Raw genomic sequence first — 20,627 nt, 5'->3', positions numbered from 1 at the left:
TATTTTTATTCTCTGTACTCCTGGAAATATCTACATTTTCCACTTTGTTTTGAAGAGTATACAATAAATCTAATGAAAAAAACAACATAACTTTGCTCCGTATCTTATATGTAAAACACTGATGAAAACGTTGTACGTAAATGTAAGATTTCGACAACACAAATTAGGTAATGGATCTTAGATTTCCATATGTTTCATTCTGTCATAGATATACCTCGGCCCTTAAGGGCCTCTCACACCTAACCGAATATGGTCGTCGGAGCTATACCGGAGCACATTTTGGCGATTTTTGGTGATCGGTACTAGTACGGCAGCGCAAAGGTAACACATCGCTAACAACGGTAGCACATCGTCAGGACCCCGTCAGAACATCGGCGAAAAGTTTAACAACGGCAGCCGACGGTAGACATTTTTGAACATACTCAAAAACTGCCGTCTTTGTGCTGCCGGAGCGAGCAACTGGACTACCACGGCAGTACATCGGCAGTACTCCGGTATGGCTTTGTTAATGTCGGTAGAGCACCGGTAGCGTCCCGTACTTTATCGACGGCTCTCCGGTGGCATCAATGTGTACCGTTCTGGTACCGATGTGATACCATAGTACTACCGAATACCACCGAAGAAGTACTTATGCGCCGCCGATGTTTTACGATGTACTACCGTAACATCGACAGCGCAACGGTATCACTCCCCTTAAGCCCCGGTCAACGTTTGCACATCGTTAGAACAACGGCGGCGCCTCGGTATAACATCGGTGGCTCATCGGTAATACAGAGGTATCAGAAAGGTGGTATTCGGTAGCACATCGGCTCTTGCATAGGTATAACAACGGTATCACAACGGAATCGCCGGTACTACATCGGTATTGTTACGGTACATTTTTATTTTTTCAAGTACTTTCTCACCGGAGCTCTGCCGATTTTCTCGCCGTTGTTATTCTTTTGCTTAGGTTTAGTCCCGACGAAGTACATCGGAGCAGCAAATACGTAAATTCATAAAAAAAACCTCACTTATGTTGCAATAAGGGTCAATCCTATATTGCATCTAAATTTAAAGTTTTAAGATTAACTAATATTTCACCTGTTTATGTTTGTTGCCGTCACAACGATCTCATGAAGGCTGTTTATGTTTTGTGCCGCCACTACGCTCTCGGGTAGGCTGTTTATGTTTGGTGCCGTCACTCCACTCTCGGGTAGGCTGTTTATGTTTGGTGCCGTCACTACGCTCTCATTAAGGCTGTGTATTTTTGGTGCCGTCACTACGCTCTCATGTAGGCTGTTTATGTTTGGTGCCGTCACTACTCTCTCCGGTAGGCTGTTTATGTCTGGTGCCGTCACTACGCTCTCAGGTATGCTGTTTATGTTTGCTGCCGTCACTACGATCTCATGTAGGCTGTTTATGTTTGGTGCCGACACTACCCTCTCAGGTAGGCTGTTTATGTTTGGTGCCGTCACTACGCTCTCCGGTAGTCTTTTTTATGTTTGGTGCCGTCACTACGCTCTTAGGTAGGCTGTTTATGTTTTTTGCCCTCACTACGCTCTCGTGAAGGCTGTTTATGTTTGGTACCGACACTACCCTCTCAGGTAGGCTGTTTATGTTTGGTGCCGACACTACCCTCTCAGGTAGGCTGTTTATGTTTGGTGCCGTCACTACGCTCTCAGGTAGGCTGTTTATGTTTGGTGCCGACACTACCCTCTCAGGTAGGCTGTTTATGTTTGGTGCCGACACTACGCTCTCAGGTAGGCTGTTTATGTTTGGTGCCGACACTACCCTCTCAGGTAGGCTGTTTATGTTTGGTGCCGACACTACGCTCTCAGGTAGGCTGTTTATGTTTGGTGCCGACACTACCCTCTCAGGTAGGCTGTTTATGTTTGGTGCCGACACTACGCTCTCAGGTAGGCTGTTTATGTTTGGTGCCGACACTACCCTCTCAGGTAGGCTGTTTATGTTTGGTGCCGACACTACGCTCTCAGGTAGGCTGTTTATGTTTGGTGCCGACACTACCCTCTCAGGTAGGCTGTTTATGTTTGGTGCCGACACTACGCTCTCAGGTAGGCTGTTTATGTTTGGTGCCGACACTACCCTCTCAGGTAGGCTGTTTATGTTTGGTGCCGACACTACGCTCTCAGGTAGGCTGTTTATGTTTGGTGCCGACACTACCCTCTCAGGTAGGCTGTTTATGTTTGGTGCCGACACTACGCTCTCAGGTAGGCTGTTTATGTTTGGTGCCGACACTACCCTCTCAGGTAGGCTGTTTATGTTTGGTGCCGACACTACGCTCTCAGGTAGGCTGTTTATGTTTGGTGCCGACACTACCCTCTCAGGTAGGCTGTTTATGTTTGGTGCCGACACTACGCTCTCAGGTAGGCTGTTTATGTTTGGTGCCGACACTACCCTCTCAGGTAGGCTGTTTATGTTTGGTGCCGACACTACGCTCTCAGGTAGGCTGTTTATGTTTGGTGCCGACACTACCCTCTCAGGTAGGCTGTTTATGTTTGGTGCCGTCACTACGCTCTCAGGTAGGCTGTTTATGTTTGGTGCCGACACTACCCTCTCAGGTAGGCTGTTTATGTTTGGTGCCGACACTACGCTCTCAGGTAGGCTGTTTATGTTTGGTGCCGACACTACCCTCTCAGGTAGGCTGTTTATGTTTGGTGCCGACACTACGCTCTCAGGTAGGCTGTTTATGTTTGGTGCCGACACTACCCTCTCAGGTAGGCTGTTTATGTTTGGTGCCGACACTACGCTCTCAGGTAGGCTGTTTATGTTTGGTGCCGACACTACCCTCTCAGGTAGGCTGTTTATGTTTGGTGCCGACACTACGCTCTCAGGTAGGCTGTTTATGTTTGGTGCCGACACTACCCTCTCAGGTAGGCTGTTTATGTTTGGTGCCGACACTACGCTCTCAGGTAGGCTGTTTATGTTTGGTGCCGACACTACCCTCTCAGGTAGGCTGTTTATGTTTGGTGCCGTCACTACGCTCTCAGGTAGGCTGTTTATGTTTGGTGCCGACACTACCCTCTCAGGTAGGCTGTTTATGTTTGGTGCCGACACTACGCTCTCAGGTAGGCTGTTTATGTTTGGTGCCGACACTACCCTCTCAGGTAGGCTGTTTATGTTTGGTGCCGACACTACGCTCTCAGGTAGGCTGTTTATGTTTGGTGCCGACACTACCCTCTCAGGTAGGCTGTTTATGTTTGGTGCCGACACTACGCTCTCAGGTAGGCTGTTTATGTTTGGTGCCGACACTACCCTCTCAGGTAGGCTGTTTATGTTTGGTGCCGACACTACGCTCTCAGGTAGGCTGTTTATGTTTGGTGCCGACACTACCCTCTCAGGTAGGCTGTTTATGTTTGGTGCCGACACTACGCTCTCAGGTAGGCTGTTTATGTTTGGTGCCGACACTACCCTCTCAGGTAGGCTGTTTATGTTTGGTGCCGACACTACGCTCTCAGGTAGGCTGTTTATGTTTGGTGCCGACACTACCCTCTCAGGTAGGCTGTTTATGTTTGGTGCCGACACTACGCTCTCAGGTAGGCTGTTTATGTTTGGTGCCGACACTACCCTCTCAGGTAGGCTGTTTATGTTTGGTGCCGACACTACGCTCTCAGGTAGGCTGTTTATGTTTGGTGCCGACACTACCCTCTCAGGTAGGCTGTTTATGTTTGGTGCCGACACTACGCTCTCAGGTAGGCTGTTTATGTTTGGTGCCGACACTACCCTCTCAGGTAGGCTGTTTATGTTTGGTGCCGACACTACGCTCTCAGGTAGGCTGTTTATGTTTGGTGCCGACACTACCCTCTCAGGTAGGCTGTTTATGTTTGGTGCCGACACTACGCTCTCAGGTAGGCTGTTTATGTTTGGTGCCGACACTACCCTCTCAGGTAGGCTGTTTATGTTTGGTGCCGACACTACGCTCTCAGGTAGGCTGTTTATGTTTGGTGCCGACACTACCCTCTCAGGTAGGCTGTTTATGTTTGGTGCCGACACTACGCTCTCAGGTAGGCTGTTTATGTTTGGTGCCGACACTACCCTCTCAGGTAGGCTGTTTATGTTTGGTGCCGACACTACGCTCTCAGGTAGGCTGTTTATGTTTGGTGCCGACACTACCCTCTCAGGTAGGCTGTTTATGTTTGGTGCCGACACTACGCTCTCAGGTAGGCTGTTTATGTTTGGTGCCGACACTACCCTCTCAGGTAGGCTGTTTATGTTTGGTGCCGACACTACGCTCTCAGGTAGGCTGTTTATGTTTGGTGCCGACACTACCCTCTCAGGTAGGCTGTTTATGTTTGGTGCCGACACTACGCTCTCAGGTAGGCTGTTTATGTTTGGTGCCGACACTACCCTCTCAGGTAGGCTGTTTATGTTTGGTGCCGACACTACGCTCTCAGGTAGGCTGTTTATGTTTGGTGCCGACACTACCCTCTCAGGTAGGCTGTTTATGTTTGGTGCCGACACTACGCTCTCAGGTAGGCTGTTTATGTTTGGTGCCGACACTACCCTCTCAGGTAGGCTGTTTATGTTTGGTGCCGACACTACGCTCTCAGGTAGGCTGTTTATGTTTGGTGCCGACACTACCCTCTCAGGTAGGCTGTTTATGTTTGGTGCCGACACTACGCTCTCAGGTAGGCTGTTTATGTTTGGTGCCGACACTACCCTCTCAGGTAGGCTGTTTATGTTTGGTGCCGACACTACGCTCTCAGGTAGGCTGTTTATGTTTGGTGCCGACACTACCCTCTCAGGTAGGCTGTTTATGTTTGGTGCCGACACTACGCTCTCAGGTAGGCTGTTTATGTTTGGTGCCGACACTACCCTCTCAGGTAGGCTGTTTATGTTTGGTGCCGACACTACGCTCTCAGGTAGGCTGTTTATGTTTGGTGCCGACACTACCCTCTCAGGTAGGCTGTTTATGTTTGGTGCCGACACTACGCTCTCAGGTAGGCTGTTTATGTTTGGTGCCGACACTACCCTCTCAGGTAGGCTGTTTATGTTTGGTGCCGACACTACGCTCTCAGGTAGGCTGTTTATGTTTGGTGCCGACACTACCCTCTCAGGTAGGCTGTTTATGTTTGGTGCCGACACTACGCTCTCAGGTAGGCTGTTTATGTTTGGTGCCGACACTACCCTCTCAGGTAGGCTGTTTATGTTTGGTGCCGACACTACGCTCTCAGGTAGGCTGTTTATGTTTGGTGCCGACACTACCCTCTCAGGTAGGCTGTTTATGTTTGGTGCCGACACTACGCTCTCAGGTAGGCTGTTTATGTTTGGTGCCGACACTACCCTCTCAGGTAGGCTGTTTATGTTTGGTGCCGACACTACGCTCTCAGGTAGGCTGTTTATGTTTGGTGCCGACACTACCCTCTCAGGTAGGCTGTTTATGTTTGGTGCCGACACTACGCTCTCAGGTAGGCTGTTTATGTTTGGTGCCGACACTACCCTCTCAGGTAGGCTGTTTATGTTTGGTGCCGACACTACGCTCTCAGGTAGGCTGTTTATGTTTGGTGCCGACACTACGCTCTCAGGTAGGCTGTTTATGTTTGGTGCCGACACTACGCTCTCAGGTAGGCTGTTTATGTTTGGTGCCGACACTACCCTCTCAGGTAGGCTGTTTATGTTTGGTGCCGACACTACCCTCTCAGGTAGGCTGTTTATGTTTGGTGCCGTCACTACGCTCTCAGGTAGGCTGTTTATGTTTTTTGCCCTCACTACGCTCTCGCGAAGGCTGTTTATGTTTGGTGCCGACACTACCCTGTCATGTAGGCTGTTTATGTTTGGTGCCGACACTACACTCTCTAGTAGGCTGTTTATGTTTGGTGCCGTCACTACGCTCTTATGAAGACTGTTTATGTTTTGTGCCGTCACTACGCTCTCAGGTAGGCTGTTTATGTTTCGTGCCGCCACTTCTCTCTCCGGTAGGCTGTTTATGTTTGGTGCCGCCACTACTCTCTCCGGTAGGCTGTTTATGTTTGGTGCCGTCACTTCGCTCTCAGGTATTCTGTTTTTGTTTGGTGTCGTCACTACGCTCTTAGGGAGGGGGTTTATGTTTTTTGCCGTCACTACGCTCTGTTGAAGGCTGTTTATGTTTGGTGCCGCCACTACTCTCTCCGGTAGGCTGTTTATGTTTGGTGCCCTCGCTCCGCTCTTAGGAAGACTGTTTATGTTTTGTGCCGTCACTCCGCTCTCAGGTAGGCTGTTTATGTTTGGTGTCGTCACTACGCTCTTAGGTAGGGTGTTTATGTTTTTTGCCGTCACTACGCTCTGTTGAAGGCTGTTTATGTTTGGTGCCGACACTACGCTCCAAGGTAGGCTGTTTATGTCTGATGCTGTCACTACGCTCTAAGGTAGGCTGATTATGTTTGGTGCCGTCACTACGCTCCCAGGTAGGCTGTTTATGTTTGGTGCCTTCATTACGCTTTCAGGTAGGCTGTTTGTTTATGTTTGTTGCCGTCACTACGCTCTGATGAAGTTTATGTTTATGTTTTGTGCCGACACTACGCTCTCAGGTAGGCTGTTTATGTCTGTTGTGATCACTACGCTCTCAGGTAGGCTGTTATGTTTGGTGCCGTCACTACGCTTTTAGGTAGGCTGTTTATGGTTGGTGCCTTCATTACGCTTTCAGGTGGGCTGTTTGTTTATGTTTGTTGCCGTTACTACGCTCTGATGAAGTTTATGTTTATGTTTTGTGCCGACACTACGCTCTCAGGTAGACTTTTTATGTTTGGTGCCGCCACTACGCTCTCAGGCAGGCTGTTTATGTTTGGTACCGCCACTACGCTCTCAGGTAGACTGTTTATGTTTGGTGCCGCCACTACGCTCTGTATAGGCTGTTCATGTTTGGTGCCGTCCCTACGCTTTTAGGTAGGCTGTTTATGTTTGGTGCCGTCACTACGCTCCTGTATAGGCTGTTCATGTTTGGTGCCGTCACTACGCTTTTAGGTAGGCTGTTTATGTTTGGTGCCCGTCACTACGCTCTCGTGAAGGCTATTTATGTTTTGTGCCGACACTACGCTCTCAAGTAGGCTGTTTATGTTTGGTGTTGTCACTACGCTCTCAGGTAGGCTTTTTATGTTTTTTTGCCGTCACTACGCTCTCAGGTAGGCTGTTTATGTTTGGTGCCAACACTACGCCCTTGTATAGGATGTTTATGTTTGGTGTCGTCACTACGCTTTCATGTATGCTGTTTATGTTTGGTGCCCGTCACTACGTTGACGGCTATGATGTCTATCTTGGATGCCGTAATTACACCCTCGAATATTTTTGTTTATATTTGGTGCCGATACTACGCTTTCGGGTAGATGGTTTTTGTTTGGTGCCATAACTACACTCTCGGGTAGGTTGTTAATGTTTGTTGACGTCACTACACTCTCGGGTAGGTTGTTTATGTTTGTTGACGACACTACACTCTCGGGTAGGTGGTTTATGTTTGGTACCGCCAATATGCTTTCAGGTAGGTTGTTTTTAGTTAACAATCACCTTCACAGTACACCAAAGATATATTTCTCAATAAGCGATCACGAAACTTGTCAATATTGTATCAGTATACATCTGTAGCAGGCAGTTACATTAATAAAAGTGTAAATTCAGAATCGAAGAATTAAAATTATTACACTCTTCCTATATCACAGCTCTAAGCCGTCATGACTTTAGTGAGTTAAGATCAAGGAAAGCGGGCATCGTAACTAAAAAAAAGGAGGATGAAGACACAAATACCATAAACATGTAATGCAAATAATGTTTAAAGGGGACATTTATTTTAGGAATCGATGCAAACGGCACTACATTGAAAACTAGTCCGTTTCATTACACCTACATATTCTATATATAACGTATCAACCCCCCCCCCCCCCCCCCTATTTAAGTCTGGCAAATGTTATTAAACTACACATACATTGATGTGGTCATACGCAAGTACACACCAAGTGAGTAATACTAAATACTGCACAGTACGACAAATACCGGTGTATAACTTGCATAATAACTATAGTTCATATTTGTGTTACTGTCTACTTTATTTTCCTCCACTTAAGCAACACAATGTGGACCTAGATACATTTGTTTTGACATGGTGTCAGGAATGATACGATAGCAGTGGGCACGCTGTAGTTCTAGTTCTCTCAGCCCACAATCAATTCATGATACTTATAGTCTGAACACTAATGGGTTAACTGCAGGTGCTTATCGTATGTTATGTAGTCTCAGCAGCTATCTTGAATCTGTTGCGCAGACACGACAACCGAATTCCCTGGTTATGTCAAGTTGTCGATACATGTGAACAATGGCTCCTGTGACAATTAGAAACTGACCAAGAGCCTGGCAAATGTGCATAGATACGACTTATTTGGACTGAATAACAGCAGACAGCTGTGACACAACAGTTTGTCTGGTATCATGTATCAATATAGAAATCACGATGAGTCTTTTAACTTACAGTAAGACAGCTTTTAACCTACAGTAAAACAGCTGTGACACAACAGTTTGTCTAGGATCATTTATCAATATAGTAATAACGACGAGTCTTTTAACTTACAGTAAAACAGCTGTGACACAACAGTTTGTCTAGGATCATTTATCAATATAGTTATTACGATGAGTCTTTTAACTTACAGTGAGACAGCTGTGACACAACAGTTTGTCTAGGATCATTTATCAATATAGTAATAACGACGAGTCTTTTAACTTACAGTAAAACAGCTGTGACACAACAGTTTGTCTAGGATCATTTATCAATATAGTTATTACGATGAGTCTTTTAACTTACAGTGAGACAGCTGTGACACAACAGTTTGTCTAGGATCATTTATCAATATAGTAATAACGACGAGTCTTTTAACTTACAATAAGACAGCTTTTAACCTACAGTAAAACAGCTGTGACACAATGAACAATGGCTCCTGTGACAATTAGAAACTGACCAAGAGCCAGGCAATTGTGCATACATACGACTTATTTTTACTGAATAACAGCAGACAGCTGTAATACAACAGTTTGTCTAGGATCATTTATCAATATAGTAATAACGATGAGTCTTTTAACTTACAGTGAGACAGCTGTGACACAACAGTTTGTCTGTGATCATTTATCAATATAGCAATTACGATGAGTCTTTTAACTTACAATAAGACAGCTTTTAACCTACAGTAAAACAGCTGTGACACAATGAACAATGGCTCCTGTGACAATTAGAAACTGACCAAGAGCCAGGCAATTGTGCATACATACGACTTATTTGGACTGAATAACAGTAGACAGCTGTGATACAACAGTTTGTCTAGGATCATTTATCAATATAGTAATAACGACGAGTCTTTTAACTTACAGTAAAACAGCTGTGACACAACAGTTTGTCTAGGATCATTTATCAATATAGTTATTACGATGAGTCTTTTAACTTACAGTGAGACAGCTGTGACACAACAGTTTGTCTGGGATCATTTATCAATATAGCAATTACGATGAGTCTTTTAACTTACAATAAGACAGCTTTTAACCTACAGTAAAACAGCTGTGACACAATGAACAATGGCTCCTGTGACAATTAGAAACTGACCAAGAGCCAGGCAATTGTGCATGCATACGACTTATTTTTACTGAATAACAGCAGACAGCTGTGATACAACAGTTTGTCTAGGATCATTTATCAATATAGTAATAACGACGAGTCTTTTAACTTATAGTAATTTGAAATGTATTTTAATGTCAAAATCAAAATATATATTTGTTTATGACTGATGTGGCTCCATTGCAATAATCGTTGTGAAAATATAAGCCAGATCAGCTAATTTTGATTGTTTTGCTTTTCAATCAACAATACAGATTATGAACAAATTGATTATCTAATAAAATCCTTTATATTCTGTTAGTAGAAATAGTTAATAATCAAAATAAGAAACATATGTATTTACCTTCAGAGTTGATCTGGAAGAGGACAGTTAATACTTCCGGTAAAGTATTAGTCACATTCAGGTAGTACATCTGGAAATCAGATTGCGTCGTGATCCTGACCAACCCCGTGATAGTATACATATTAGCGTTGTTTTGTACCACACCAAGTCCTCTCACTTCATCAGACCATTGAGCCATGGGCATTGGGTTAGCTATCACAGTTACATTGAGTACGACCAACTGACCCTTTTCCCCTGTCACTTTGATAATGTTATTAGTAGAATTATATCTTCGTGGGGCGCCTACAAAAAAAACTACAAGGACAATGGCATACATAGATATAACTTAATATATTCAAGCATGTGTTAGTATTAAGTTATATGTGTTAGAACCGAGACTATCAATTCCAAGTCTGCACCCTCGTTTAGAGTTCCAATATCCAACATAACTACATGTACATACATATACCATGTGAAAATGTACGGCATAAAGGTGTTGCGCGAATTTCGAACATGAAACTAAAAGTTAAAAGAAGACGTTCTATATTTTCATTTCTCTTAAACGCTTTTTTTGCGAATTGTTAGCATTTTGTCCTAAGGGATACACAGTCTATACTTACAACTGACTTGAAGTCCAAACTGCATTATCGAGGCGTTGGCGGGACTTTTATTCCGAGTAACGAAGTTGGCCGCCCTGACGTCATACCTTCCCGTATGGTTGCACTGGAGGTTGTCTAAATTGATGTCATATTTACCAGTACTGACAAACACACCGTCTGCGAGCGTTGTCTGGTTTCGTAATAGGGTGACGTCAGCCAGTGGGCTACTGTCAACATCAACACGGAGTTCCAAGCTGGAGCCTTCTGTGTATCTGACTGCATTACTGCCAATGTGCATGTACTGGTTATCAACACCGTCCCGATACCTCAGTTCCGTGATTCGGGGTGCGACTGTGGAAAGAGAGAAGAACTTTCTGTTTCAGAAATACAAATATACTAGCGGAAAAAATAAACTGTGCATGCCTAAAATGTGTTATAAAAGTAAATGTGTATGACGTAGAACAACAAGGACAATTCATTGTTATTTATTAACAGTTGCATTCCATTTTCCACGTTATTGAATCAATAAGTTCCGCTCGGTAGTGACGTAAACACAGCAGGGGTCAAAACTGAGTTCACAAAGTTGATACCTCGTATGTACATTGTTTGCCTGAATGCAAGCCTGGCAACGTCGACGCATGGAGCCTATCAGACGGTTCAAAATACTTCTAGGATGGCATTCCAGATCTGTACCAACGCTGCAGCCAAATCAGCCAACGTCACCGGTTGATTAGGTAATGCCCGTAATCTGCGCTTCATTTCATCCCAGATGTGTTCAATAGGCGACAGATCGGGGTATACAGCAGGCCAGGGCAACACGTCAACGTTCTGCTGGGCCAGAAAGTCCATAGCGACACGAGCTGTGTGTGGCCTGGCATTGTTCTGCTGTAGCGTAATGTGACGTTGCTGCCCTTGCACAAATGGAACGACGTGGGTCCAGAGGATTTCGTCACGTTACGTAGCGCGTTCAAATTCCCGTTAACAACCACCAGAGGCGTTCTCCCGTTGACTGTGATGCCGCCCCAAATCATAACGCTGCCTCCGCCGAAAGAACGTCGCTGTACCACACACGCGTCACGGAAACGTTCTCCAGCGCGAAGATACACTCTGGAACGGCCGTCACTACTATCCAGGTGGACTCGCGACTCGTCCGTAAACGAAATGTCTGACCAATCCCGTCGAGTAAATTGCAGATGCCTTCTGCACCAGTCGAGACGTGCTACACGATGACGTGGCAGAAGAACTGGGCGGATTGCAGGACGTCCCGGACGGATAGCTCGTTGACGCAATCGGTTCCGTACAGTTCTCGGGCTTATTGGTAGCAACCCAGGGATTGTCCGTGCAGTCAAACTTGCCGTTTGGAAGCGATTTCTCAAATGGACAAGCCGAATATGGTTGTCCTGTTGACAGGACGTCACACGTGGACGTCCCGCCCGAGGTCGATCGCCGACGTGGCCAAACTGTTGATGTCGTCTCTACAAATCCCGGATTGTGTTTCGATGGACATGAACACGTGTAGAGACAACGGCTTGGAACATACCAGCTTGAAGCATACCAATAATCCGGAGGCGGTCATTTTCATTGAGCCTCGGCATAGCATTAATCACAAATTAAAACGTTATAATGCTGTTTTAACTGTTCACTGATCTCAACAGAGTGACCCAACAGTTGAAAATAAAACTTTCATTGTCGAATTGGATGGCTGGACGAAAACAAAACATGCAAACTGGTCAACGCCTATAGAGAGCAAACTGCACGGGAAAAACTGTCAATGACACACGGATAGTGTGTATGTGTCATACTCGGTCATGTGTGTGAATTTTCATGTATATAAATTCTCCGCATGCACAGTTTCTATTTTCCGCTAGTATATATGCGAATATATACGACAAAATATCAATTGCTGTTGGGTTGGTAGAAAATATTCAGTTAAACATTTTGCACTGAATCTTGAATCCATGGGACATGCATTTGTTTACAATACACTCGGTAAGCTCGGTAAAAGATTCGTTCTGATTTGTTAATACCAAAACTGATACGTCTCACTCTCTGACATGTAATAAATGCGATAGCTATCACAGTCTGATGGTGTTAGATTGCATATTGACCAATCAGTCTTTTTTTTTCTATTCACTGCATTAAAAGCAACATATTTTCTTTTCATGCGTATGAATCAGCCATTGTTTATAGTTGTTTGCTGTACCTTACTTACACAAAGATATTTACCTAAATGCAAAATCTTTACATTTTTGTAAATAAATCATACCAGAATATAGCCTTAAATAGTAGAATTATTGAAAACTAGCATGCAGCTTTGTCAGTTGTCTAGCAAGTATGACGTTATTAGATTAATTCGCTTTGGTAACATTTACATTATTATTCTTGGTACATCAAAAGAAAAATATGGATGTTTCTGTGAGATGCCAAATATATACATTATATGAATTATATGGTCCGAAGCATGACATACTCATATTGATATTTTTATTCTCTGCACTCCTGGAAATATCTACATTTTCCACTTTGTTTTGAAGTATATAAAATAAACATAATGGGAAAACCATAACTTTGCTCCGTACCGAATATGTAAAACACTGATGAAAACGTTATACATAAAGGTGTGATTTCGACAACACAAATTAGCTAATGGATCTTAGATTTCCATATCTTTCATTCTATCATAGATATAACTCGGTCCTGAAGGGCCTGTCACACCTAACCGAATATGGTCGTGGGAGCTACACCGGAGCACAATTTTGGCGATTTTTGAGAATTGGTACGAGTACGGTAGCGCAAAGGTAACACATCGCTAAGAACGGTAGCACATCGTCAGGACCCCGTCAGAACATCGGCGAAAAGTTTAAAAACGGCAGCCGACAGTAGACATTTTTGAACATACTCAAAATTTCCCGGCGTTGCGCTGCCGGAGCGAGCAACTGGACAACCACGGCAGTACATCGTCAGTACCGGTATGGCTTTGTTTATGTCGGTAGAGCACCGGTAGCGTCCCGTAATTGATCGACGGCTCTCCGGTGGCCTCAATGTGTACCGTTCTGGTACCGATGTGATACCATAGTACTACCGATTACCACCGAAATAGTACTTATGCACCGCCGAAGTTTTACGATGTACTACCGTCACATCGGCAGCGCAACGGTATCACTCCCCTTAAGCCCCGGTCAACGTTTGCACATCGTTAGAACAACGGCGGCGCCTCGGTATAACATCCATGGCTCATCTGTAATACTGAGGTGACAGAAAAGTGGTATTCGGTAGCATATCGGTTCCTACATCGGTATAACAACGGTATCACAACGGAATCGCCGGTACTACATCGGTATTGTTACGGTACATTTTATTTTTTCAAGTACTTTCTCACCGGGGCTCTGCCGATTTTCTCGCCGTTGTTATATTTTTGCTTAGGTTTAGTCCCGGGGAGCTACATCGGTAGTGTGTGACAGGTCCTTGAGCAGCAAGTACGTAAATTCATATAAACACACTTATGTTGCAATAAGGGTCAATTCCATTTTGCATCTAAATTTAAAGTTTTCCGATTAACTATTTTTTCACCTTTTATCCAAACATTGTTTTCAATACATATTAAACAAGGGATCCACAGGAATACACAAGGCATTGACGCCTGCCTTTGAAATGAAGTTAGATAAACGATAAGTATATACACGTTTTTTTGTCAAAATATACTTGATCAATATGTGTCTAAGCTATATCTGGTCGTTGTAATTGATCATCTTATGACTATTTACTCTAAAAAATACTATGTTATGCCCTGATTGAAGGTTGAAACTTCCGCATATGATTGTTAAAATTCCCATATCAGTTGGTTGTATGTCAAACATTTGATGGTTGTGAATCTCATATATGCCGGCTGTAAGAACCACATGTGATGGTGGTTAGCCCTTTGTCAGATGAAAATGTGTAGGCTGTTTATGTTTGGTACCGTCACAACGCTTTCAAGTAGGCTGTGTATGTTTGGTGCCGTCATTACGCTCTCAGGTAGGCTGTTTATGTCTGTTGTCATCACTACGCTTTCAGGTAGGCTGTTTATGTTTGGTGTCGTCACAACGCTTTCAAGTAGGCTGTGTATGTTTGGTGCCGGCATTACGCTCTCAGGTAGGCTATTTATGTTTGGTGCCGTCACTACGCTCTCATGTATGCTGTTTATGTTTGGTGCCCGTCACTACGCTGACGGCTATGATGTCTATCTCGGATGCCCTAATTACACCCTCAGATATTTTTGTTTATGTTTGGTGCCGATACCACGCTTTCGAGTAGATGGTTTTTGTTTGGTGGCAAAACTTTGCTCTCTGGTAGGTTGTTTATGTTTGTTGACGTCACTACACTCTCGGGTAGGTGGTTTATGTTTGGTACCGCCAATATGCTTTCAGGTAGGTTGTTATTAGTTAACAATCACCTTCACAATACACCAAAGATATATTTCTCGATAAGCGATCAGGAAACTTGTCAATATTGTATCAGTATACATCTGTATCAGGCAGTTACATTAATTAAAGTGTAAATTCAGAATTCAAAGAATTAAAATCATTACACTCTTCGTATAGCACAGCTCTAAGCCAACATGACTATATTAAGTTAAGATCAAGGAAAGCGGGCATAGTAACTAGAAAAAAAGGGAGGTTAAAGACACCAATACCATAAACATGTAATGTAAATAATGTTTAAAGGGGACAATTATTTTAGGAATCGATGCAAACGGCACTACATTGAAAACTATTCTGTTTCATTACACCTACAGATTTTATATATAACGTCTTACCGCCCCCCCCCCCCCCCCCCCCCCCTTATTTTATGTCTGGCAAATGTTATTGACTACATATAAATGTATGTGGTCATACGCAAGTACACACCAAGTGAGTAATACTAAATGCTGCACAGTACGACAAATACCATTTTATAACTTGCATACTAACTATAGTTCATATTTTTTCTACTGTATACTTAATTTTCCTCCAATTAAGCCCCACATTGTGGACCTACACACAATTGTTTTGACATGGTATCAGGAATGATACGATATGAGTGGCCCACGCTGTAGTTCTAGTTCTCTCAGCACACAATCAATTCATGATACTTTTAGTGTGAACACTGATCGGTTAACTGCGAGTGCTTATCGTATGTTATGCAGTCTCAGCAGTTATCTTGAACATGTTGCGCAGTTGCGACAACCGAATTGCCTGGTTTTGTCGAGTTGTCGATACACTTAAACAATGGCTCCTGTGACAATTAGAAACTGACCAAGAGCCAGGCAAACTTGCAGAGACACGACACATTTGGACTGATTACCAGCAGACAGCTGTGTCACAACAGTTTGTCTAGGATCATGTATCAATATAGTTATTACGACGAGTCTTTTAACTTACAGTAAGACAGCTTTTAACCTACAGTAAAACAGCTGTGACACAACAGTTTGTCTAGGATCATTTATCAATATAGTAATTACGACGAGTCTTTTAACTTACAGTGAGACAGCTGTGACACAACAGTTTGTCTAGGATCATGTATCAATATAGTAATTACGACGAGCCTTTTAACTTATAGTAATTTGAAATGTATTTTAATGTCAAAATCAAAATACATATTTGTTTATAACTGATGTGGCTCCATTGCAATAATCGTTGTGAAAATATAAGCCAGGTCAGCTGATTTAGATTGTTTACCTTTCCAATCAACAATACAGATTATAAACAAATAGATTATCTAATCAAATCCCTTAACATACTGTTAGTAGAAATAGTTTACAATCAAAATAAGAAACATATATATTTACCTGCAGGGCCGACCTGGAAGCGGACAGTTAATACGTTCGGTAAAGTATTCGTGATATTCAGGTAGTACATCTGGAAATCAGATTGCGTCGTGATCCTGATCAACCCCCTGATAGTATACGTACAATCGCTGTTTTGTAGGATTACAAGTGCGCTTACTCCGTCAGACCATATAGTCATGGGCTTTGGGTTAGCGATCACAGTTACTTTGAGTACAACCAACTGACCCATTTCCCCGGTCACTTTTATAATGTTATTTGTAGAATTATATCTTCGTGGGGTGCCTACAAAAAAAAAAAACATGTACAATGGCATACATAGATGTACCTTATAGATTCAAGCATATGTAAGTATTAACGAATATGTGTTATAACCGAGACTATAAATTCCAAGTTTGCACCGGCGTTTAGAGTTCCAACATATAACATGTGAAAATGTACGACATAAAGGTGTTGCGCGAATTTCGAACATGACATTAAAAGTTAAAAGAAGACGTTCTATATTTTCATTTTTCTTAACAAATTGTTTCTGGTAGGGTAACTGAGACAAGAAAAGAAAAAAAGTAAAAGAATATTTAAGCGCTATTTTGCGAATTGTAAGCATTTTGTCATTAGAGATACACAGTCTATACTTACAACTGACTTGAAGTCCAAACTGCATTATCGAGGCGTTGGCGGGACTTCTATTCCGAGTAACGAACCTGGTCGCCCTGACGTCATACCTATCCGTATGGTTGCACTGGAGGTTGTTTAAATTGATGTCATATATTCCAGTACTGACAGGGACGCCGACTGCGAGCGTTGTCTGGTTTCGTAATAGGACGACGTAAGCATGTGGGCTGCTGTCAACATCAACACGGAGTTCCAAGCTAGAGCCTTCTGTGTAACTGACTGCATTACTGCCAATTTGCATGTACTGGTTTCCAACACCGTGCCGATACCTCAATTCCGTGATTCGGGGTGCGACTGTGGACAGAGAGAAGAACTTTCTGTATCAGAAATACAACTATATACGAATATAGTTTGTTTGCTGTACTTTATTTACACAAAGATATTTACCTAATTGCAAAATCTTTACATTTTTGTAAATAAATCATACCATGGTATAGCATTAAAATGTAGAATTATTGAAAACTAGCATGCACATTTGTCAGTTGTCTAGCTAGTATGATGTTATTAGATTATTTCGCTTTGGTAACATTTAAATTATCAAAAGAACATTTTGGATGTTTCTGTTAGATGCTATATATACATTATATGAATTATATGGTCCGAAGCATGACAGAATCATATTGATATTTCATTCTCTGCACTCCTGGAAATATCCACATGTTCCACTTTGTTTTGAAGTATATCAAATAAATCTAATGGGAAAAACCATAACTCTGCTCCGTATCACATATGTAAAACACTGATGAAAACGTTGTACATAAAGGTATGATTTCAACAACACAAATTAGCTAAATGGATCTTAGATTTCCTTATGTTTCATTCTATTAAGATATACCTCGACCCTTAAGGGCCTGTCACACCTAACCGAATATGATCGTCGGAGCTATACCGTAGCACAATTTGGCGATTTGTGGGGATCGGTACGAGTACGGCAGCGCAAAGGTAACACATCGCTAAGAACGGTAGCACATCGTCAGGACCCCGTCAGAACATCGGCGAAATGTTTAAGTACGGCAGCCGACAGTAGACATTTTTAATCATACTTAAAAAATGCCGGCGTTGCGCTGCCGGAGCGAGCAACTGGACTACCACGGCAGTACATCGTCAATACCGGTATGGCTTTGTTTATGTCGGAAGAGCACCGGTAGCGTCCCGTAATTGATCGACGGCTCTCCGGTGGCCTCAATGTGTACCGTTCTGGTACCGATGTGATACCATAGTACCACCTAATACCACCGAAGTAGTACTTATGCGCCGCCGATGTTTTACGATGTACTACCGTAACATCGGCAGCGCAACGGTATCACTCCCCTTTAGCCCCGGTCAACGTTTGCACATCGTTAGAACAACGGCGGCACCTCGGTAAAACATCCATGGTTCATCGGTCATACTGAGGTGACAGAAAGGTGGTAGTTGGTAGCATATCGGCTTTTGCATAGGTATAACAACGGTATCACAACGGAATCGCCGGTACTACATCGGTATTGTTACGGTACATTTTATTTTTTCAAGTACTTTCTCGCCGGAGCTCTGCCGATTTTCTCGCCTTTGTTATTCTTTTGCTTAGGTTTAGTCCCGGCGATGTACATCGGCAGTGTGTGACAGGCCGTTGAGCAGCAAATACGTAAACTAATAAAAAAGCACACTTATGTTGCAATAAGGCTCCATCCCATATTGCATCTAAATTTAAAGTTTTAAGATTAACTAATTGTTCACCTTTTATCCAAACATTGTTTTCAATACATATTAAACAAAGAATCCACAGGAGTACACAATTCATTCACGCCTGCCTTTGAAATAAAACTAGTTAAACGGACAAGTATATACACATTTTTTTGTCAAAATATACTTGATCAATGACTATTTACTCTAAAACATGCCATGTTGAGCCCTGATTGAAGGTTGAAAGTTCCGCATATGATGGTTAAAAGTCACATATCAGTGGTTGTATGTCAAACATTTGATGGTTGTGAATCTCATATATGCCGGCTGTAAGAACCACATGTGATGGTGGTTAGCCCTTTGTTAGATGAAAATGTGTAGGGTGTTTATGTTTGGTGCCGTCACTACACTCTCGGGTAGGTTGTTTATGTTTGTTACTGCCACTACGCTCTCAGGTAGGCTGTTTATATTTGGTGCCGTCACTACAATCTCGGGTAGGCTGTTTATGTTTGTTACTGTCACTACGCTCTCAGGTAGGCTGTTTACATTTGGTGCCGTCACTAAGGTCTTGTTTAAGCTGTTTATGTTTTTTGCCGTCACTACACTCTCAGGTAGGCTGTTTATGTTTGTTGTCATCACTACGCTCTCGTGTAAGCTGTTTATATTTGGTGCCGTCACTACGCTCTCGTGTGCCTAGGCTGTTTATGTTTGGTACCGTGATGTTTGGTTGTTTATTTTTGGTGCCGTCACTACGCTTTTGGATATATTGTTTACGTTTAGGACCGTCACTACTCTCTCGTGTAGGTTGTTTATTTAAGTGTGTGCCGTCAATATGCTCTTGGGAATGTTGTTGTTGTGTGGTGGCGTTACTACAGTTTCCAGAATGTTCAGTTGCTTTAGAAAGTTGGTGTTATCAAACAGGGGTTTAGAATGATGAAACCATACCAGATACAGAAGAAAGGCAGATATACACGAGTGTCCAATAATATGTTAAACAGGTTCTGTGGATACACCATACACATGGCACGAACATGTTCAGAGTTTTACTAGTAATATAATCAAAAATATTATTCTGGGAAATATCATAACATTCATCCAATCCTATTTGTTTTTGTTTTATTGACAGGAACTTGGGTTCTTAAAGGGACAATTTAGTGAAGTAAGTTTTTTTGATTACCTGAAAATCAAGTCGGAACTGAAAATATATATATTCTAACGAAAGTTAACGTAGTTGATAATGACCCGACCTGAATCTGATGTCCAATGTGGTCAGTTTAATCTTTTCGGAAAGCTGCTGATAAAATTAGCTACGACCAAAATAGCGCAATATCCGGGCCTTTCAGTGAGAAGTAAACATGTACAGCACTACGCTGTCGACCGACAACAATGTGTCAGTTACGAGTCTGAGTTAACACATAACGCATTCTTGAATTTACACAATACATATTTAAGAATTATAAATATCATAATATATACCTCTAATCAGATATTTCTGTTTACATTTGGATTTGAATAAGAACAAACAGGTTCATTGAGAGCATGCACGCAATGAGAGGGTGCCACAGGAATATTTATTCAAACCGCAGAAAGTACAATATCAATAGATCACTCGATCATTTATAACGATGTTTGAGATTAAGATGATGTTAGATGATGATTTTTGATTCAGAATAAATGCGTTTACTTGTATTCTAGAGAGGCTAGGTAAATAAAGCGAGAAGTTACCTTCCCTCCTCGACTGGCACTTTACCGACATCTGCCGCTAAAACGTTCGGCTTTACAGTTAAGGGTTTGTCCATTACGGTTTAAAAAGGCCCTTGTCCCTTGTCAATTTCTCGACATAAATTATTCATAGGGAGTATGCAACTATATTATCATGAAGAGTTTTGTTACAAGGTAACAAAAAACACTTACTTCACTAAATTGTCCCTTTAACATCATTTGCCATGACAAATATACAAAACTACTTATACATTCCCAGAACAACACAAAATGGTTTAGATTTACCAA

At 42.7% G+C, this 20,627-nt stretch overlaps 1 protein-coding gene across 3 annotated transcripts in view; it reads right to left on the bottom strand.

Moving 5' to 3' along the window:
• LOC110446381 overlaps positions 1-20,627 on the bottom strand; it is a 46,141-nt gene that overhangs the window by 19,559 nt on the left and 5,955 nt on the right. For 2 of the 3 annotated variants that reach the window (XM_021491503.1, XM_021491501.1), the window contains exons 2-5: positions 16,920-17,249; positions 16,287-16,568; positions 10,502-10,831; positions 9,903-10,196 (exon numbers count right to left, since the gene is read on the bottom strand). In XM_021491503.1, the coding sequence (XP_021347178.1) occupies positions 9,903-10,196; positions 10,502-10,831; positions 16,287-16,568; positions 16,920-17,196 (1,183 nt within the window). In that variant the 5' untranslated portion in view covers positions 17,197-17,249. The remainder of the gene's footprint in view (positions 1-9,902; positions 10,197-10,501; positions 10,832-16,286; positions 16,569-16,919; positions 17,250-20,627) is intronic. The other variant, XM_021491502.1, reaches the window with a different exon arrangement.

This window comes from Mizuhopecten yessoensis, unplaced genomic scaffold (genome assembly GCF_002113885.1).
Source record: "Mizuhopecten yessoensis strain PY_sf001 unplaced genomic scaffold, ASM211388v2 scaffold2681, whole genome shotgun sequence".
NCBI lineage: Eukaryota > Metazoa > Mollusca > Bivalvia > Pectinida > Pectinidae > Mizuhopecten > Mizuhopecten yessoensis.
The sequence above is the reverse complement of the archived record's forward strand: the minus strand, read 5'-3'. Positions and strand labels throughout refer to the sequence as shown.